Source organism: Nematostella vectensis, chromosome 15 (assembly GCF_932526225.1).
Source record: "Nematostella vectensis chromosome 15, jaNemVect1.1, whole genome shotgun sequence".
Classification (NCBI taxonomy): domain Eukaryota; kingdom Metazoa; phylum Cnidaria; class Anthozoa; order Actiniaria; family Edwardsiidae; genus Nematostella; species Nematostella vectensis.
Genome location: NC_064048.1, coordinates 2,095,758 through 2,118,227, shown reverse-complemented (window position 1 = coordinate 2,118,227; position 22,470 = coordinate 2,095,758). Strand labels below are relative to the sequence as shown.

General features: G+C 40.9%; 2 protein-coding genes across 2 annotated transcripts; both read right to left on the bottom strand.

Annotated features, from left to right (window-relative positions):
- Positions 1–130: 130 nt before the first annotated feature.
- On the bottom strand, positions 131–5,408 carry LOC5502609. Its single transcript, XM_032370897.2, has 4 exons — positions 5,279–5,408; positions 2,821–2,977; positions 1,211–2,375; positions 131–624 (listed from the first exon to the last, which is right to left on the bottom strand). The coding sequence occupies exons 2-4, from the start codon at positions 2,969–2,971 to the stop codon at positions 531–533; spliced, it is 1,410 nt and encodes a 469-aa protein (XP_032226788.2). The 5' UTR covers positions 2,972–2,977; positions 5,279–5,408; the 3' UTR covers positions 131–530.
- A 1,339-nt stretch (positions 5,409–6,747) lies between these two features.
- LOC5502613 (NAD-dependent protein deacetylase sirtuin-1) lies at positions 6,748–20,779 on the bottom strand. The gene is made up of 11 exons (XM_001623734.3): positions 20,414–20,779; positions 19,383–19,468; positions 19,033–19,188; positions 18,065–18,217; positions 16,426–16,573; positions 15,983–16,062; positions 12,852–12,912; positions 11,690–11,818; positions 10,896–11,128; positions 9,488–9,764; positions 6,748–8,666 (listed from the first exon to the last, which is right to left on the bottom strand). Exons 1-11 carry the CDS (start codon positions 20,739–20,741, stop codon positions 7,984–7,986), a joined length of 2,334 nt encoding a protein of 777 aa, XP_001623784.3. The 5' UTR covers positions 20,742–20,779; the 3' UTR covers positions 6,748–7,983.
- Positions 20,780–22,470: the final 1,691 nt, after the last annotated feature.

The window sequence follows — 22,470 nt, the reverse complement described above, 5'->3', positions numbered from 1 at the left end:
GTGATCATTTGCCCTCCAACATTGAGGAAGGGGGAGGGAAAGTTCCCATTAGTTTTGTAACAGATTGTAGGTAATTAGACAATATAACTGACAGAGCAGCAAAGACACCTTATTTTGTTTCTTTTTTTTCACACTTCACATTTACGGAAAAGATTTTTACGCTGGCATGACGATAATCAAGTTGCATGTTTATGATTCATACTTATTCGATATCACGATTGTTTCTTTCTGGATATATAAAAAAAAAACATTATTTACAAAAGAGTAAGCTCACAACGATTACAAAACCTACAAATGCTGTTGTCTCAATTTGAAATCATCGTAAGTTTTTTACAATAATGGACCTTCTAGAACACTCCTTAAGCTATCCGTATTTCAATTATCAGCGACCCTGAATAGCGTTTCCCATTTGAATAATAAAAGTAAATCTCATTGGCTAGTTCCATTTGCAACTATATAGAAGTAGGTTCCTGATTGGCTTAAGTTTGTTTAGTGGTGCAATCAGGACCCTAATTGGCTATTTTGACGGTTTAGTCAAGCTCTATGTCTTGCGCAGTGTCCATCTGCGACTGAGGGGACTGGGTTGAGTCTCCGCCGTGCACCTTCGACGTTCTTTTGGGATACCTGAAAAAGCACTAATATATTATGGAACTTGCAGATTTACTATGGTAAAATTTACTATGTAAAAAATATTCGCCTAAACAATTATTTCATTTTACTTGATGTCCATTCTCCATAAGCCAATATAAATTGACGAGTATTGAAGCCGCATTGTCACCAGTTTACTTCCGGAGGTCCGACGGAAACCTCAACCGTTAAAAGACAAAAGAATCTATTAAAACCCGAGATATTAAATAGGCCATCCGCTCTAAATTATCAAGCGGCTTTAAGGCCTAACTAAAACACAAGCACATAAACATGCTTTTTACCGATGACAACCATTCGAGCACTGAGAACATTGAGGACCGAACGGCTAAAAAAGCGCTCAAACTGGATGGATTGACTTATACTTACAGAATTCTCAATTTTTAGAGGAAATTATGTGGTAAATATAATAGGGGGCGGCTGCTAAGTCCGTTAAGTTGAGGCTGCACTGTAACTGGAATTGAAAAACAATCAAGCGGCAAAAAAAAAACAGAAATAATTGGAGGGAAACGATTCCAAATTGAACACGTCAAATATGTCTCGAGTAGTTTGTTTCCATGGTTACCTGTCGGGGTGGGCTCGTATCTCCAGCACCTTTCTCGCCAGATCCAGAAGGAAATCCTGATGCGCATGTTCAAACAGATTGCATTCTGGGATGAAGTAATGTGGACAAGACTTTGTAACCAGGCAATGTACAAGCTCGTCAAGCAATCCCATCACCACCTGCGCCAGGCAAGACTCGTCCCAGACCTCTTCAGGAAGCCGCTCACACGTCCACAGGAAGATCGTCTTCATGTAATAAGAGCAAAGAACCTTGGGTAATGTCAGCTCGCAGTAGAAAATGGCCTTAAAGATGCGGTAGCAATGCATCATGGGAGGGCTCATGGAATAAAAGAGAGCAGCTTCTGCTTTGGAGAATGAGATTCGCCACTCGACCGAGTCTGCGGATTCCTTGTCCAGCGGTTTGTACACAAGATGGAAGCAGTCGTTGCGTATCTTGTCAAGGGTTATTGGGTGTGGCCAGTTTCTGCTTCTCTTGAAGAATCCTGAAGCGATTTCCGGCCATCCCACGCATTCTAATGCGATCACACAGTCCACACTTAGTGCATTAGGTAATTCATTGTCAAGACACATGTAATCGTAACACTTCCGTTTGGAAGGAGATTCTCTGTTAGAATTGTCTTCATATCTGTCTTCGTTAGCTGGTTTTGAAATCCGTTTATCACATATGTTGATTGCTAATTGTTTCAGTAGGTCTTTAGGCTTACTCAACTCTTCTAATGGTTTTGCAAACCCCTCCAAAGAGATATTAGCCGCAGGACCTTGAGTTGAACCAGACGCGAATAGACGGTCTAGATGCAGGCTGTCCGAAAGAACTCTCATTAAGATATTATCTGGGATTTTTTCTTGAATATTCTCTAACATACTGTCAATTGAAAATTTTGCTATCAGAAATAATTCCCCAGAATCAGATTTTTTATGTATAGCGAATTTGTTCAGGTCCTCCATTATTTGAAGCATATGTTCCTTTTGCTCGCTGGGAATGCGAAGTCGGATGTATCCTGGGGTTTCTGGGATGTACTGGAACATATCTCGCTGTTGGGTTGGATAAATGATAAGTTGTCGGGGGCATATCATGGCATCGGCCTCTATTCCTCTGAATCTTGGGTCCATCATACTACCCTCCATTGCACTACCACTTGGTAAAATCTTTACGCCCGTTATAAGCTCTATAAAAAACAAAGATAACAAGTAGTGTTATAATGTTAAGATATTAAGGAAAAAAGAAAAGGAGTGGAATAATAAGAAGAAAAAATGCAGATAAGGAAATGAAAGGAAAGAGAAATGGAAAGAAAGAAAGGGAAATAAAAGGAATGGAAACAGGCAAGGAAATCAAAGGAATATAAAGGAACAAAAACGATAGAACAGAAGGGAAGGGAAGACGAGGAAAGAAAATAGATTGAAAGAAAATGAACGACAAAAGACTTACCGCGAGTTACAGTATACATGAGAGATGAGAGATGGAACTAGTTCAGATGGAGTACAGCCTGTCTAAAGACGCCTTGGGCGTACATTCAAGATCTCAGTTTGATATTCTCGGTACAGACCTCTCGCTCAGTTAATAAGTATTTAGTATTGCCATAGTTAGTATTATTTTTAAAATATTCGACCCACCTGTTATGAATGGTACTATTTCAAACGTTTTTTGTACTGCCTTTTTCTTGGATATGTCTCCAAACTCGAAAATACTTTCGAAATTACTCGTCAGGATATCATTTAGCTCTTCCCACTGCTGACCAGAGCGGATATCCACTGCGGCTCCCATAAATACCTATCAGACAAATTGACAAAGTGAAGTGTAAGGAAGCAACCTAATAGGCAAAGGAATGATTGCCAAACTAGACCGAAATTATTAACCATGGTGTCCATGGTGACAAGGTAGCTGCACTATCAGTCATGTGACATGACGTTATCAATGACGTCGTCAAAACCTCATCCCACTGAAACAGTCCTAGATGACCAAACTTGAAAGAGGATGAAAGTGAAGATAGTGATGACATAAGAGACAGAAGTAAAGATGATTTTGTAGATAAGAATGAAAAGGCAAGCGTTAGTCAAATCAAGGAAAAAGGAGCATGAGTAACGTGGAATTGTTTAATCTTTTACCGGATGAAGTTGTCATAATGATACCGGAGTACTCGCTTTTCGGTTTAAGTGGGGGATTTTTCGTTTGCTTTTTCTCGCGACTCAGTAACGTTTGTCATCATTTTAGCAGAATCACAGAATCACTACCACGCTCAGGCCCGGAGCCAGGGGGGTTTCGGACGAGCCCACCCACCCGGCTTGAAGGTCCCCTCATAGCAAGCAAAAATATATAACCATGCACATCAATATGTCTTTAAAATGACTATAGAAATCTTTTTATAATAATTATCTTTATTATTATCTCTCTAAAAGTTAAAAAGTACCCTTTTAATAACATTTTAAATATAATATTGATTGCCTGATGTATACCAGAAATTTAGTCCGCTGAAATGGATAAACGAACCACCCTGCTCAAAATCCTGGCTATGGGCCTGACGCTCCCACGTTTACATTCACACGATAGAAGTAAAGTAGATCCGGGGTACAACAGTGTAATGAGCCTGATACGAAGGTTCGGAAAAGGATTTGGTGTCGCCCTTACTCTCGAGCAGATAATCAGCGGCAAAAAGTGGAGCCAAGCGCGGATTCTTCTTGTGTATACGGGATATAATTGGTTTGTCGTCCGTAGTATTAAGTGGAAGCGATAATTATGGCAGGGGCTTCACGCGCCCTATCTTTTAAAGTTTTATTATATTATATAAATGGTTGCCCTATATTTATGAGTGAAAAGCTCGTGTCACATGTTTGAACATCTAATTTGACTCCCTTAATCCCTTGAACAGAAGATTATGTTAAGTTCCCAGAATAAAAAGTTGTAAGATATATTAATTTTCTCCGTGTTACTTTTACTATTCTTTCTTATATCTTGGGAAGGAAAAAGCAAATACATATCCAAAACTTTATTTAAAAGAGTGCCCTCTGTCTTATTCAAAGATAACGTAAAAGTATATGTCTCATCGTTAAATAGCACCACACCTATCCCACATGCCTACCGGGACAGGCCAACCACGTTTGGCCTTTATCAATGACTTCATCAAAGACGTCACGTCACGTGACTCCGTCAGTTCATCCCCCTTACCGCCTTGGACACGTCAACCAAGTTTGGTGTGGGATGATATAGGTTTTGATGACGTCATCGATGACGTCACGTCACGTAACATCGCCAGTACACCCCCTTGTCTTCATGGACAGGACAACCAAGTTTGACCTTCAAACAATATATCTGCTAAAAGATATGCACCGAACGGTATTTTGATGACGTCATCGCTAGGGTCCCCCCCGACTTACCTTAGAACCAACGAAGACTTGGAATGTTTGACCTTTGCTATAAATAATGGAGCTTGTATTCAAACGATTCGACGAAATCCATAGGTTGTAACAAATCCGGTTGATTGTTTTTATAAATCCGGTTGTTAAACGTTGTTATAAATCTGGTTGATTTTTGTTACAAATCCAGTTGACTAGTTTGTTACATATCCGGTTGATTTTTGTTACAAATCCGGTTGTTGTTACTAATCCGATTGATTGTTGTTACAAATCCGGTTGTTGTTACACATCCCGTTGATTGTTACAAATCCGGTTGTTGTTACTAATCTGATTGATTGTTGTTACAAATCCGGTTGTTGTTACACATCCCGTTGATTGTTACAAAATCCGGGTGATACAAGAGAGACTCTATTCCCCCCTCTCAACACAGAAACTTGGTAAGTTTATCAAGGCAAAAAAAAAACCTTGTTTAACTAAACATGGGTTTGGTGTGAATGCCGCTCTAGTTAAGCATGACCTCAGGTTCTATAAACTCGACCAACCGTACAAAACACTTATTATGATTTAGAAGCGATACTTATTATCATGTAAGGCTTTTCTAGACATTCAGACTTCTATATTTTGATCGCTATCCATGCTGGGGAAACCATGAACCTTTAAACATGTAATCTGAAAGAAAACGTTATCGAAAAGTATTCAAGACAAACACATTCCCCTTTACCTTATTTCACTGAATAAATGCCTCCTTGTGAGAAATCTTGAAGTCGGTCAGCCAATTCTCGAGAACTCGCCTGCAGTACGCAAAATCTAAACAGTGTCATTATAAATTCCTGATTCTCAGAATTCGACCCCGCGTCATACCATCGTGATTTGCCATCAAATCCAGGAGTCCTGATTGGCTGTTTTAGTTGACACAAGAGAACACGATCTGGCCAAGCTAAACGCGTGTCGAACGAATTCTAAATAGGGCTGCTTTGGGCTGAGGGAAACCCGGGCACCATTGGCATGAGCCTGATCTAAGTGCGCGTAGCGTATGCCAACTAATTCATTAATCAGAATTGCAAATTGCAACGCAATTCGGCTAAACTTCATACCGTCAACTTCTGGCTCGTAACGTTCTATAGAAATCAAGCTGTGGAGTCCTATTGTGAACGCTTTGTGCAGGGCTAAGAAAATATTGGGGGCACAGCCACGCCCCTACTGGTCATTTCCTTATAATTTTTCAAATTATTGGGGTGGGGTGGGGTGCACTTGCCCCACCCCCTGCTAGGGCCCTGTCGTGGTTAGGTATTCGTAATTGCTCTTAGGAACAGATTCTCTTCTCTTAGTATTATGGAATTGAGTCAATAACAGAGAAGTGCACGTGGCTGTCACCTTGCTCAACCTCGACCCACCCTAACTGGGAAACCTTTAAAAGAAAAAGTCGACAACAACGCAGATTTATGTTTTTTAGAACGATATTTCGGCAGGCCAATACCTGTCTTTTTCAGGTTATAAATGAGTTACAATGGCATGTTACAGCTAGTATATATACAAAGTTCATTGATGATTAACTAACAAAAGGTAAAAATAGTAATTGAGTAAGGAGTAACTTATGGAAGGTGGTAAATAGTAAATAGGGTGGTGTGGATTACTAAGTAGCTAAACGGTTTCTTCACGCCGGTTGAGGCCACCGGGTTCAAGAGTGCCAGCGCGAGCTATTAGTGTGGCCTCTCTTGCTTGCGGATGGAGTCGCGGTTATTTCTTATTTTTTTCAATAGGTATGAGCTCTATGTCTGAAGCTGAGTGGTTAGGTTTTAGGAAGCGTCCAGCGGCGTGGGAGTCTGACATGACTTATGCGGCATGCACGCAGGGGCGTAGCCAGGATGTTTCCTTTTTTTTTTTTTTTTTTTTTTTGGGGGGGGGGCTGATTTCACACGAGCATTTGTTTCCAACTGAGACGTAATAGTTTTATTGGACCAAAAAGGGGTGGAGGGGGGGGGGGGGCAATGCCAACCCTCTGGCTCGTTCTCATCTTCGCCTGTTTTCCGTTTCATCTGATTTCCCACCGATTTTTTTATAGCTCAGGCTACATATTACCGGCTAGGAAACATGATGCATGGTACACGCTTTGGCTATTAGAACTTCTATATGCAATTACATTGAATTGAATAATTGGTTTAAAATGGGTATCAAAGAACAAAACATACGTTATATGTGACGTTGCTTTATTTTATAGATTATGCCTTATGAAAGCCCTTTATTAAATAAACATAATGTACAATACACAATACTCAACAGTATTCACTGCTCAAGGAAGCTCACATTTATGTTCCGAATAAAAAAACAGGGCTCCAGATAAAAACAGGACAACAGTATTCAATAAACTTCTAATACTTCTTGTCACTTTAGCAGGTAAAGCGCAGATGACAGCTTTTGTCTTATGTACAATAGTCATATATAAAATATGTTTAATTCTAGATACAAATGACGTCATAATTAACAACAACGTCATAAGAATGGAGCTACAGATTTGCTATATACAGTGGACACATTGAGCCTTGTAATAGAGAATTAATATACCATGTAAGTAAAGTGTTGCCATCTATATACGCTATGTTCATGACACATGACGATATTGATTGACTCAACACTGCATTGTAATAAATGTTTTAAACCGCTTTATCTTCTAGGCTTCTTTTTGGGGGGCACTGACCCAGCCGTCCCTAGATGGACGTAGTGCTTTGAAGACGATTCATCAATATCTCAATCACCAATATCTTGGCTCTACTCCTTTGAGAAAGAACATTAAATACATTTTCTTTAAACGCCCGTTATTTTGGCTTTTTCTGTGGCGAAACAAAATATTTGAAACGCATCATGGGTGAGATGAGTTTATAGGAAAGCAGTCCTGAGCAAGATAAAGTGCAAGGCATTTAACCAGTACCGTATATGATTTGTCCAGTTGCAGCTCTTTCATTGACCGCCTTTTTATTTCTATTCTCGTGCCAGCCTATAATGGCGCTGACTGACCACGAAGTGTTAATCAGCTTATTCACTAGCTATACAATGCCAGCGATAAAAGGGCTGTGATTCAAATGTCTTTTCTCCGTCGGAGAAGATTTCCGCTAGTATTTGAAAATTGACTACTATCCTTCTATTCTAGCGATGTTAAATAGGGTATTTCGAAGAATAAGTACGTACGTAAATACGTTCTGGTGCGAAATTCGAGTTTGAATTGCGGCAAAATAAACATACGCTTTTCCTTCTGCATAAACATTCTGGGACCGGTTCCTAGAAAGCAGGTTATCACTAACCAAGGAGTAAATACGGCTTTCTCGACATTCGATTGGATAAATGGGCCATTCATTTCTGTGTTAGGGTTAACTAGTTTTCTAGGAACCCGGCTCTGGAAGCCGTCGTTGCGCTGGCTACCGCTTTTCCACCTTACTGACTTAACTCCTCGACACTCTCTATTGTCGACGGCTGTTCCCGGGTATCAATAACGTTGTCAGAAACCTCGTGAAAGAAGTCTTGTTTTGCTGTGTTATCCTCAAAATTATCAGTCTCTGTAGTATTTGGGAATAGCTGCACAGAGCTGAAAGGATCCGCCGAGTCAAGCCCTAGCTCAGAGTCAAGTTCTGCTGACGGGCATCCTGTGTCGGTTATAGAAAAGGGTGTGGTTTCGGGTGCTAAAACATCTGCTGTCGACATGGCGGTGTTTTCCTCACTTGGACAATCAAATCTCCCTTGACCTCCTTTGATATCAGTAAAGGGCAGATCGACTCCAGAAGTGACCCCGGACCCATAGCCTTCGCTTCCGTCCCCACTACTGTACCCTGTCCCAGCCTGGTCGGGCGTGCCTTGAGGCTGCACCGCCAAGATGCCGCTGCCCATGTTGGAGTTTGCACTACAGTAGGACATACCGCTGCCGACATTGGAGTTGGCACTAGCGTATGAGACACCGCTGCCAACGTTCGAGCCTTCGCTGTCACTCTCACTGTCGAGGTCATCATCACTCGGGAGGAGGTGGCTGACGTCCTCACGGGGGGAGGAGAGGGGGGAGTTGCAGAGCTCTGCACCGTAGAAGACATAACGACTTGGAGGCAGAAATATGAAGGGTGTTGCATCTGTGAGAAAGAAAAAAAGGATGTTGTATGATAAAGGTATCGCGGCCAACACATGCCAAAGGGCTAAAAACAAAGGGCTAACAGAATGAAAAAAGGAAGAAAGATTCCACAAAGGGACTATAGCCCGGGAGCCAGCGCTGAGAAAGGGGGGTAAAACACGAGTTGGTCAACTTTAATAAGCTGCCCGAAGTTTTGTCCCGCAGGATTGTTTGATTGTCGATGAGAGAATAATTTTTGGGAGGCAGTATAACAAATGGACCACGTGGGCCAACATTGAAAAAAAGAAAAATATGAGTTAACGCTCTCTCTGTCGTTGCAATAGTTGTTTCAGATTCTTTCGGTAATTCTTTTGTTATACATGAGATTTTAGTCTTTGAAAGAGGCATTTATGGCTTTCTGCGGCATAGATCTAATCGTTTCAAAGTTTAATTTTGCGCGTGAAATGATTGTTGAATAGCTAAGTTTCGTATTTGCCGATCGGATCGCCATTTAAGCAATGCATACTCTTCTTTATCGAAAGATTTGTCCCGCCTCAGCTCACTAAAACAATGGTCCAACATGGGGGCCATACAGAGCTAGAAAAAGAAAATTCAAAGGTGACTATGTGGGAGGGTTGGCCTACCAACGGTCTCTACTGCCACCCATAGATGAACTTACATTACTTTAACTAAGGAAGGTCAAAAATTGGTCACCCAACATAGTTAACGAACATTTTTTCCCTAGTCACTGGCTCCCGGTCTACTGGAGGCTTCAGTAGGATGCAGGCAAATAATAGAGGCGCTCTTTTATACTACCACTTGAAGATACAAGAAAATAGTTACCTTGATTGCTGAGGCGTTCTGGGGTCGATTGCGTGGAGATTAAATCAGAGATTAACAGATTGGTCAGGTTGTCATCTACAGTCTCTCCTTCTACGCATTCCATCTTCTTCTTTGTCGAGAAGTCTTCCATCTCTTTGCCTCCATCACTGGGTGTGTCAGGCACACTGGAGGGAGAGTTCCTTTCTTTGTCACCCTCGCGCGCCGCTAGTTTTGTTCTACTAGCTGCGTCTTGTGTCGTTTGCTGAGGTTTCTCAAGCGGCATACTCTTATCATGTTCCTAAGCAAAAAGGTGGTTAGAAAAAAACATCATAAAAATGATGGATTCATCAGGAATAAAGACCGAAAGGTGTTTATGGATAATAATTCTTCGCAAACATAAAGGTTATAAATAAACTCCAGAGATGGCTGAGCCGGGCATCGATGGCTTATTATCGTATGATTGATACATATTCATCTACATTAGGAAGAAATATATAAAATGGTGCTTTTCGGTCGCAGAACTGCCTTTTGCCAATCGACATTTGCCGTCTGTAATGACAACAGTTTTCGTAATAGCTTTACTGTATATACACAAAAAGAGATGTAAAACAGATGGACAGACAAAGAGATAGACAAAAAGACACAGGTCAACCATGGTTACAAGAGGAGACTGGTAAGAAAACCCGGCGAACTTCAAAGGACATAAACAATAGGCGCTTACTGATGTTGAACCAACCTAACAGGTGATCACCATCCTGCACAAACCAAGAAAACGAAATTTATGTATATGCGCATTCGGGCACAAATCGCCGATTCATTTATTTGAAACTTTTTTATTAAGTTTCTTTTAATCTGGGTTTTTATCACGACAAAGCCGGGCCCTCTCCGAACCTTACTTCGTATTTAGGTTCTATATAAAATAAGAAGGGAGTGAAACAATGCTCGATTCATTGTTCGAAAACCTGCCTAGTTACGGCCAATATTGTGGTGTTGGTATGAGACATGATTGATTGACAGCTCACTTTCTCTTTGAACTTATCTCGCCGCCGACATACGCCCGGGTATGTGACAAATGCATCCCCTTGTATTTCCTTGTACTGTACGCTCGACTTGTGCAGGGTCGATGTCACGTGACAGCGAGAAAAAGCTAACAATGACAAACTTCAAAGAAGGTCGCCGCGTTTCCTTACCAGTCTCCTCTACTAGCCATGGATAAACAGACGAACAAACAAACAGACATATGGACACAACAAGACTGACAAAAGGAAGGACATATTACAGGCTGGTATAACGACAGAGACAAAAAGACAGATATATCGGCGGAAGACAAGTAAAAATGTTATCGAAACGATGGTCAGGCGGATGTACGGACAGAGGCTGTTGGACAAACAAAGATTTAGTCAGAGGGTATTGGCAGCCAGATACACACCTTGGCGATGCTTGGGTTACATGACACAAGATCAGGCGGCATGTCCATGAAGGGAGGGATCCTAAGAGGTGGTGCGGTGTAGCCATCTAGTATATGGGTCCAGGATGCGCCCAGTCTCTGACACAGCTCAGATACAATAGCGTCACAGTCTCCTAGCAACTCCACATCAAACGTCATGTGACGCAAGGGCTCGCGGTTGATCAGAATCTGGGGTACTTCTGGGGATATATGACCTGTAAAAACAATACATTTTACGCTGAAAACACCCTCTAATGACCAAACCAATATGATCAGGAACGAAAAAATAGGACGGAAAATAGGGGAAGGGTGAGATTGTTTTTTCAATTTAAGGACAAAGCTTCCCCCGCCCCTCTCGTTCTCCCCTATCATACTCCTTTTAAAAAAAAGTAAATGATTTCCATAAAGTGATACAGTGCGTAGACAAAACATTGCGACTACTTGACAAGCCCACATGTAAGCATGGGTAAATGACACTGAAGCGCCTAGCTCCATATATTAGCCAGTGGTTTTTACCCATGCTAGACTTGTCGCATAGTTACAAAGAATCTATTAATATCCGAGATATTAAACAGACCATCCGCTCTAAATTATCAATCTCATCCTCAAAGAAACTTCTAATAAACACAATGCTTTCAACATTTTGACATATTTTTCGCGTTTTCCGTTAAAAATCATCGGAGATCGACCAGAAGTAAACTGGTGACAATGCGACTTTCAGTGAGTTGAGTGAAGGGACTGATGGTGGGACGCGGGAGTCAACTGACATTACTTACTAGGAATAAGAGCCACAGGTCTGACTTTGAGAGATGAGCCGATGACAATGAGTAGATCTGCCTTATTGGAGTCGTCTCCAAGGTGGGTATAAAAGTTGGAAGGTAGGCTTTCACCAAAGAACACTATGTCTAAGGGAATAAAAACATAACAGAATCAGAAATGCTTGAAGAATGCGGTGCCTAAATGTTTGTAGTAACAAGACTTGAATTCATCTTTGATTAAAACATCTACAAAATACAGTATCTATGTAAAAAAGGGAGAATGCAACTTAAATTAATGCCAGTAATCAAGCAATCATCAAATGCTTAATTATAGTTGCATATCGAACCTGATCAGCCTGGTAGTGAGGAAAAAGGCTCTAATTTTCACTCTTCTTATTTGAGCATTCAATGTATTTGGAAAAGTGACTAGTGATCCACATGTAAAAAGATAAGAACATTATAAAAACATTGTAAGCCTGATTTGTCAAACGTGCAAGTACCTAATCGGACGGATTTTTTAAACTTTCAGGAGGAAAATTAGAAGATATTTTTTTTTTGGCTATTTTTGAGCTGAATTTAAACGGACTGAAAACGGATACCTCCCCCCTATTCTGAGTTTTATACAGCCCGTCAAAGTTAAACACAGCTGCACCTAGTCAGCGGTGTCCTAGCTTTCCAACAGTGCTTTGCAGTCCCCACTTTTAATCCCTCGTCATTGTGCTATTTTGTCTTTTCTGGAAACATTGTGTTTTGAGGCCATGGAAATGAACCTGGAGGATCAGAATAAAGGTATCTATTTGTGTCTTGAGCTGTGTTTGCTGATCTCTCTCCCTTGTGTGGAATTTTGAGCGTTTTATTAAGAGGGGTGATTTTGCTTTTCTTTCCTTGTTCGATTTGAAATTTGTCAAATAACCTGTGCTATTATTTGGCTTAAGAATAGTTGCCAACACCTGGTTGGATGCATATCTTCAAGACCATTTATCGCTTAGACTGATGCCTGAGTATCTTCATCTTGTTGTGTTTATTTTGCATTTATGAATTTTTGGGGTTGTGGGTACTTCTCAAAGCCGGTACAGGCCGGTTGAGGGGTCAATGCGATAAATAATAGTTCTTTTAGCAGTTATTTAGAGCATCTAGGCAGGGACCAAGATATTACCAGTTTTTCTGACTATCACATTACCTGGTTTCATGATTGAGGGAAACTCCTCGTCAGGACTACATGTACTGCACACTGGAATATTCTAGAATAGATAGGGCAAGATTAGATGTCATTGCATAGTAAAAAAAGGAATTTTTGTATAATGTTTGAGGAGACTATAAAAGTTTGAGGAGACTATAAAAGCTCTCTTTGAGGAGAACATACAGTATACTGTGGTCTGTACATTCACATCTGCAACAGAAATAGATGTGACCTCTTTACCGTTGTTTCTATTATATTGCATTGCCGTGCATTTTACAGGCTTAAATGAACAAATTAAAGGGTATCAAATTATCTTTTATCAGGCCAAAACATATTTATGCCTGCGAACCTCAACTATATTGTCCTATGTATTTTAAAGTTATTACTTTGAATTGCATTGCAAACACAGTTCTAGGCACAAGTGTGCTATATCTATTTGTTATTTTCAGCATGTGCACACAAGTAAATAAGGGGGTTTCCTTGGACCTTTCCTCCGACCACTACAACACCCAGGCTCAGCCTACTCTTACACCCACGCTCAGCCTACCATAACACCCAGGCTCAACCTACTATAACACCCAGGCTCAATCTACTATAACACCCAGGCTCAGCCTACTATAACACCCAGGCTCAACCTACTATAACACCCAGGCTCAACCTACTATAACACCCAGGCTCAGCCTACTATAACACCCAGGCTCAACCTACCATAACACCCAGGCTCAGCCTACTATAACACCCAGGCTCAGCCTACTATAACACCCAGGCTCAGCCTACTATAACACCCACGCTCAGCCTACTATAACACCCAGGCTCAACCTACTATAACACCCAGGCTCAACCTACTATAACACCCAGGCTTATTCTACTATAACACCCAGGCTCAACCTACTATAACACCCAGGCTCAACCTACTATAACACCCAGGCTCAACCTACTATAACACCCAGGCTCAGCCTACTATAACACCCAGGCTCAGCCTACTATAACACCCAGGCTCAACCTACTATAACACCCAGGCTCAACCTACTATAACACCCAGGCTCAACCTACTATAACACCCAGGCTCAGCCTACTATAACACCCACGCTCAGCCTACTATAACACCCAGGCTCAACCTACTATAACACCCAGGCTCAACCTACTATAACACCCAGGCTTATTCTACTATAACACCCAGGCTCAACCTACTATAACACCCAGGCTCAACCTACTATAACACCCAGGCTCAGCCTACCATAACACCCAGGCTCAGCCTACTATAACACCCAGGCTCAGCCTACCATAACACCCAGGCTCAGCCTACTATAACACCCAGGCTCAGCCTACTATAACACCCAGGCTCAGCCTACTATAACACCCAGGCTCAGCCTACTATAACACCCAGGCTCAACCTACTATAACACCCAGGCTTATTCTACTATAACACCTAGGCTCAGCCTACTATAACACCCAGGCTCAACCTACTATAACACCCAGGCTCAGCCTACTATAACACCCAGTCTCAGCCTACTATAACACCTAGGCTCAGCCTACTATAACACCCAGGCTCAGCCTACTATAACACCCAGGCTTATCCTACTATAACACCCAGGCTCAGCCTACTATAACACCCAGGCTCAGCCTACTATAACACCCAGTCTCAGCCTACTATAACACCTAGGCTCAGCCTACTATAACACCCAGGCTCAGCCTACTATAACACCCAGGCTTATCCTACTATAACACCCAGGCTCAGCCTACTATAACACCCAGGCTCAGCCTACTATAACACCTAGGCTCAGCCTACTATAACACCCAGGCTCAACCTACTATGACACCCAGGCTCAGCCTACTATAACACCCAGGCTCAACCTACTATAACACCCAGGCTCAGCCTACTACAACACCCAGGCTCAGCCTACCATAACACCCAGGCTCAGCCTACTATAACACCCAGGCTCAACCTATTATAACACCCAGGCTCAGCCTACTATAACACCCAGGCTCAACCTATTATAACACCCAGGCTCAGCCTACTATAACACCAAGGCTCAGCCTACTATAACACCCAGGCTCAGCCTACTATAACACCCAGGCTCAGCCTACTATAACACCCAGGCTCAGCCTACTATAACACCCAGGCTCAGCCTACTATAACACCCAGGCTCAGCCTACTATGACACCCAGGCTCAACCTACTATAACACCCAGGCTCAGCCTACAATAACACCCAGGCTCAGCCTACTATAACACCCAGGCTTATCCTACTATAACACCCAGGCTCAGCCTACCATAACACCCAGGCTCAACCTACAATAACACCCAGGCTCAGCCTACTACAACACCCAGGCTCAGCCTACCATAACACCCAGGCTTATCCTACCATAACACCCAGGCTTATCCTACTATAACACCCAGGCTCAACCTACTATAACACCCAGGCTCAGCATACTATAACACCCAGGCTCAACCTACTATAACACCCAGGCTCAGCATACTATAACACCCAGGCTCAGCCTACTATAACACCCAGGCTCAACCTACTATAACACCTAGGCTCAACCTACAATAACACCCAGGCTCAGCCTACCATAACACCCAGGCTCAACCTACTATAACACCCAGGCTCTGCCTACTATAACACCCAGGCTCAACCTACTATAACACCCAGGCTCAGCCTACTATAACACCCAGGCTCAGCCTACTATAACACCCAGGCTCAATCTACTATAACACCCAGGCTCAGCCTACCATAACACCCAGGCTCAACCTACTATAACACCCAGGCTCTGCCTACTATAACACCCAGGCTCAACCTACTATAACACCCAGGCTCAGCCTACTATAACACCCAGGCTTATCCTACTATAACACCCAGGCTCAGCCTACCATAACACCCAGGCTCAACCTACTATAACACCCAGGCTCAGCCTACCATAACACCCAGGCTCAGCCTACTATAACACCCAGGCTCAGCCTACTATAACACCCAGGCTCAGCCTACTATAACACCCAGGCTTATCCTACTATAACACCCAGTCTCAACCTACTATAACACCCAGGCTCAGCCTACCATAACACCCAGGCTCAGCCTACTATAACACCCAGGCTCAACCTACTATAACACCCAGGTTGGTTGGTACTGTATACCTTTCTAAAAATGTCTTCTTTAATGGCTTCACATGGCACCTTGTGCTTACAGCGCATGCATGATGCTGTACTGAAGGATCCTAAAGAGACAATTAACAATCAGCACAGATCTCACTAATGATAAAATGAAAAAGGATTAGCATTAAAAAATGGTTAAAAATAAATATCAATATTTCTACACTCGCTCTATAGTGTCAGCCTTTATATTCATTCTCAGGACGGCTATACACAAGCCAGAAAAGGCTTGAGAAGAACAAAATTATTTTACTGAGCCTTTATAAACAATTAGTAGGAAAAAATATGTTGATTAAACCAGTGACTTGCTTTAGGTTGTTGATAAAGTTCCAAAAACTATATATTGTGCCACTGGATTACACATGAATTTTCAACTACTTGTTCAAGGATGTCATATTATGTGCATATAAACTTCAAATATTACCCACCATGGCACTGTATAACACGTGTGATGCCAGCTACTTGTTCTAGAGTGTCAATATTCTGTGAATAATTCCGTAGTAGGTGACCATGTTCCTCTAACTGATGAATGAATCGATGGCACAGGGATGGCTTGAACTGGCCAGGGTAGATTTCCTGCACAAAGAAAGGAGCTTAGGATAATCTAAAGCATAGCTGACCAGGATTTTCTATAGCATTGTTATCTTATTCACCAAATATGTGAAACATCAAGAGATACTATGGACCAAAAAAAACTGTTCCTACTATAAAATCACATTATTTAATAGATTATTTTGTGCTTGACTGCAATATTACAATGACTGTGCAATAATATCCAGCAAGTGTCATAACCTCCAATTTGAGTGTCCAGCCCGAATTAAATACTTGACACTCGATAACAGTAACAACATGAACATATGGTATGTTTACTGCAAGATAAGTGTCAAGCAAGTTAAAAGATACATATCAAGTATGATATATACTAACTAATTATTAACCAAGTGTGAGAGCTGTATGGAGAAATATCAGACCCAATATCAAAGATATCAAGACCCCAGGCCAAGGGCTGTGCTTGAAAGACCGAGGTCTGATATTTCTCTGTACTGCCTGAGTAAGCGAGGTTAATAACAGTTTTACTATATGGCTTTTAAAAATTAAAATGATGAGAAAACAAATCAACTTTCGCTTTTGTGCAAATATAAATAAGTTTATCAATCGATTTCAAAGAGGTGGGAAAACAAGAAACAGTTACCAAATAGACCTTGAAGTGAGAGATGTTGGTTTTATAGCCCTTCAGATGTAAACATTAAGAATGGTCTGTAGGCTCAAATGAATGGAAAGCAAAGCAAAAAGGTTTACTTGGCTTATTTACCATTCAGCGTTGTTTTTATCGTTGTGACAAGCACCGTGATATAATTCAATGACTTTTCAGGCTATTTTACAGTATATTCCTATTTTCACCATACGAAAGATACAGGCTTCATCCCAAAGGTGCTATACAGATACTGTAGATAAAAAAAAATTAGAAAGAAAGCTCAGATGTCAGTCTTCACAGCATAAATGGACTGTTATGTGTGAAAACTCCAGGGTATGTAGAGAACAATCTTTTGATGTAAAAGAAAACACCAAACACTTTTTGCTGCTTTTTGATGATTTGATGGAAATGTTGCATTTACAAAAAGCTGAAGTATCTTAAAGAGACTCATTTGGGTATTTGCACCCCTTGTTATTTATCCATTTGTTTGTTTGTCCGATATAAATAAGCTTTGTATTTCTTGGCTATCGGTGGCACTTGTCGGCTCGTCAGATTGTTTCTCTTCTTGTCAAAATTTTCTTTTATACAATCTTGTAAGGATAATAAAACTCTGATTCAAAGTGCTTGTCGCCTATTATCAACTTTTTTTTTTCTGGGGCAGGAGGCCCGTACCCAGATGGGGTTGCGGCCACTATTCCCCTGGAGACGATTTCAATTCCCTCCCTGTGCTTTAGATTTGATGAGTGTATTGCTAGGTATAAAGCCTATTCACATGTCCAAAGAACAACATCCAATTGGTCAACATGCCTATTGAATATTGATGAGTGTTTAAAGTATATATCACGCTTAACATAAATGTAACTGTACTGTACCTTAGCAAATTTAAAGAAGGGCTTGGGGTTTTGGTTGAAGTATGTGATGTCGAACATGGCTTGAGGATCAGGGAGATCTGGGTACTCTACACTAAGCTTGGCATATATACCATCCCGAGAGCGGAAGTCAGGGATGCCACATGATACAGACACCTGCACATTAAAAAACCCAGCATTTATGTAGTGTTTATCCAGTTATAAACTATGTTCTAAGCACTTCACAAGTTCACATACATACACTCAACAAGTCAATATCAGGTGCAGAGAAACTATCCATGACTTGATCGGAAATCAAACCTGTTTACACAGAGGTTAAAGGCCCCATATACTACTGTGCTAACACACTGGGCCACTAGCAATGCATTTTACAACATGTTGATGTTGAAAATCTTGTACCAAAATGCATATCAGAACCCCAAAGGGTTAAGGTTAGGGAATGATCAAAACAAATAAAGTACTATAAAAGTACTATAAGGGTAAAAGGAGACATCTGGAGAATTTACATTATACAGTAGTACATAAGGGTCAATATTAAACCAGTGTTCACAGTAGAATCAAAACAAACCAAGAATTTGTACCTCTGAGCTCCCATGTAATACTCCTTGTTTATACATAAACATAAATTGTTATACTACACTGTATGTATGTACATGGAGGTACAGTATAGCATGTGAAATCCATTATATGCTTGTTAAAATGAATGACAGGATCAGTAATTACACTAACATTCATGCTAGGAAATGCTAAGGATATTTTCAGATTTACTCATGCATAATACACATTTTTTTCAAGTGAAAATGAACTCCTAAATCAGGGTGCAGATAATAGATGAACTTATTGTTTGTCAGGTAAAAATTGAATAAATAAAACAATAGAAAGCTCTCTTGATCTGCCTAGTTAGCCAAGGTGTTTAACCTGTGCGTGTACATCAGCATTTCCAAAATTCAACATAAGGAAAATAAACTCACCCCTGCTCCAGTTAAGACAATAATATTTTTGCATTTCTTGATCAACCGAACAACATCATCCAGAGTGTTGACGTTGGGCAACTTTTGTCGCTTTGTCGGCTCAGTCAAAATATCGATTACAATTTTCCACAGAGTTGAATTGGAAACATTTGGTGGCTGAAAAAGGAGAAAAATATGTTTTCTAAAAGTAGTGTCATAAAACAGTCGAAAAATATTTTATACATTTTAATATTTTGTTGCCAAAATGGTTGGTTGTGTACCCAACTTTTTTTTCTAACAGGGTTTGGTTAGTTGTACATTTCACTTTGTAGCCTGATCGCATTGTTGTGAAAAGTTGTTATCTAACATACCACACGTGCGTGGGGGACCATGTATGAGAGAATATCCCTTGGACTAATGCCAAGATCGATTTGCCGCTGGACCCAGCCCATTGGACCTAGAAGAGAGTAAAATAAAAAAAGTGTTAGAAAGTAAACTTTTTCTTTTTGTATCAATCCCCTTTTTGCATTCAATGTTGACATGAGCTTGGAGAAGTGCATCACTCATCACAAAGCTGGATTGTTGTGTGTCATGCAGTGATTGTTATGAAGTAAAAAAAAAACAAGTTTGATTCAGTAGCTTGGTTAATAACTTGCCAGCATCACAGCAAAAGTAAAAAAAGTCCAAGAGTCAAAAGCTGAAATTGCCTCCGAAAAACTCACTTATGAATATAGTACTGCAGCTTCATAGTGGGCTTGTTTGATTCTGACAAGACTTTACCTATCATCGCTGTTCCTATTGTTCAGATACAGAGGGCGAAACAAGCTTGTTTGAGTAAAACAGTAAGAGATAAAAACCTGGCTTTCTGAGGATGAGTTACAAATTATCATCACAACAAATGTAAAGCACTGCAAAAACATGGACAAAATAAATTAATCTCACAAAACCTTTTTTTAACTTATAAGTAAAACGTTCCGAAATCACGTCTACTATTCAAACAAACGCTGGTTTGACTAATTAAAAATAAGTTAAATCAATACTTAGAAGCGTATATTTATCACGTCAAGCATAAATTTCAAGCATGCAAGTTTTCACGCGAGCGCGACACGTTCTGGTATTATTCGAGATCGTACTTCCCAAGTACGTGACAACGCGGCGGCTATAAGTTAAGTATCATAACCCCACAAGATAAAAGGGTTAAAAATAATCAGCGAATTCGGTAACTCTATGAAATATATTCTTAGTTCTACGAGTAAACTATCATAACATAAACAATATCTCACTTTTGATTCAAAATTTACCGCGTCACGTAACAATAAAGACCAATGTAATTGACATTGACAAGAAAGATGGCGGCGGCGAAAACGCTGTCACCCAAAAAAATTAAACAATCCGCTTCTACCTGCAATTGGCTGGAAATGGTGTTCATCGATATCGTCGAGGTCATCTTCGACGCTGAAGCAACTAGGGAAGTCTTCGCAACCGTGTTCGCTTAGATCCGACGAAGTTTGAAAGATGCTTGAGACGCCATTTTGGTCACGTGACTTGTCAAATTCGCCAGAAAAAGTGCCCGAAAAAGCAATATAACTATCTAAATTCTCATCTCGGTCGATTCCAGAAGGTAGTTTACTATCTGATGTGCTAAATATGTAGTTTTGATTGCTGCTTTCAACTGAAGGAGAAAGGCAGAGGCGTTTTGAAGGGAGGTCGTCGGGTTCGGGATCCGCCATCTTTGTTTGTTGGTGTGTTGTGGGTACGTGATAATCGCTGTGCGCACAAGTAAAGATAGAATACGTCCCTACCACAGGCAACCCGCTCCAGGGAATTACCCTTAATGTTTCGTTGCCATATACGAGAGGAAAATATCTCTTTTTGTTATTCTTATTCTTAATTCCTCAACGAGTTTTGTTGTGAATAGAACTAAATCGGAAAAACGGCCTGGACTGTCGGGGGATAAAATTGTTTTATGTGAAAAGTACGGTGAGGTGAAAACTTCACGCGTGCACTTTGCTCCACTGCCTTGCGATGCGAGGCCAAAAACTCAAAGTGTGTGCTGGCATTATTCATAGCTCCGACATGTCAATCACGCGCGCACGAATAGCCAATCAGGAAAGAGATGGTGCAATAACAGCCATGAGGTCCCACAAATGTCCCACAAAAAGTCGGCAATCGACGCCGAAAAAGATTGGATTGAGGTATTTTTCTGCGAATCTGGACAAGCAAATAAGCATTTTCCGGTCAGCGTAGAAAGTGCTAGCCCTGTTTTCTTTGCCCGGCCGCTTTTAGTGTAGAGTTGGGACTCAATTGTAGAAAAACACGTAAAATGTACTACGAAGAAACAAAAAGCAAACAAACCACTTACAAGTCCTACCATTAAACTTGTGTTTGATATTATACCTAGGCTACTTCAATTACATATAGGAATGAGACTGTCGTTTGTATTTTTGCTGTAAATCTTGACGTTTGCCGATAAAACTTGTAGTTAGAAGGATCGATAGAAGTCGGTCGTAAACAGCGAATTCGGCTTTCTCTTCTGATTTTCCCCGCACTTCAAATCACTGCAAGTTGACAAAAAAATGCTTGAAAACACATAAACACTTAGTTCCCACAGTAGAGAGCACCGCTTTATCTTATCATTTCCAATTTTTCGTATTTTAAGCTGGATTCGTGCAGTTTCCATTCAACAATCAAACTCGTAGTTATCTATTTCTATGCTTCATTCTCACAAGATTTTCACCAAGCTTGGACAACAAGACAAGTTTCCATCATGTTAGGTTACTGTGTTTTATTTTCCAAGTCGCAGGTAAACCCCTATAAACGTCTGTATTTAAAATAACTCCGGGCAGGACTCACAGACTTCATCCGACATGTTGGACAATTTGTGGGACTTTTGTGGGACATTTTGGTTGCACTTCGCTGGTTTCTATTTGCTGCTTTCTGATTGGATATTCGTGCGCGCGTCGGATCTATGAATTGAAACAATTGGGCAGATTTATGTTTTTTAGAACGATATTTCGGCAGGCCAATACCTGCCTTCTTCAGGTTATAAATGAGTTACAATGGCATGTTATAGCTAGTATATGTACAAAGTTCATTGATGATTAACTAACAAAAGGTAAAAATAGTAATTGAGTGACAAAGTACAAAGTTCATTGATGATTAAGGTTTTATTAATTAATCAACTGTCGACGCAGACCACAAGGTCCGACGCACACCAGCAGATAGAGGCTGTCCGGTGGTTTCTTCCTACGTTTTTGTAGAAACAATTGGCATAGAGTGTTCAAAATTCCGGCTTTGCATTACGTGCTGAACTCCCCAAACCCAAGAAGCTCAAATGGGGAACCCCTCCTCTCTGCATCTCCTGGATTCGCCTTGATTTCGTTTTTTTCACTGGACAGTTATTACCCCCCCCCCCCCCCACCCCAGTAGCGGCGAGGCTTCCACAGAAGTCCCGTCTTA

Excerpts from the sequence above, each read along its gene's own strand:
- LOC5502613 (XM_001623734.3), bottom strand. The coding sequence starts at position 20,741 with ATGGCGGATCCCGAACCCGACGACCTCCCTTCAAAACGCCTCTGCCTT. Across the intron at positions 18,218-19,032 it reads TTGTCTTAACTGGAGCAGGG|GTGTCTGTATCATGTGGCAT; the intron begins GTGAGTTTATTT and ends TTTAATGTGCAG. Across the intron at positions 12,913-15,982 it reads AAGAAGACATTTTTAGAAAG|AATATTCCAGTGTGCAGTAC; the intron begins GTATACAGTACC and ends TATCTATTCTAG.
- LOC5502609 (XM_032370897.2), bottom strand. The coding sequence starts at position 2,971 with ATGGGAGCCGCAGTGGATATCCGCTCTGGTCAGCAGTGGGAAGAGCTA. Across the intron at positions 2,376-2,820 it reads AATAGTACCATTCATAACAG|AGCTTATAACGGGCGTAAAG; the intron begins GTGGGTCGAATA and ends TGTTTTTTATAG. Across the intron at positions 625-1,210 it reads ATACGAGCCCACCCCGACAG|GTATCCCAAAAGAACGTCGA; the intron begins GTAACCATGGAA and ends GTGCTTTTTCAG.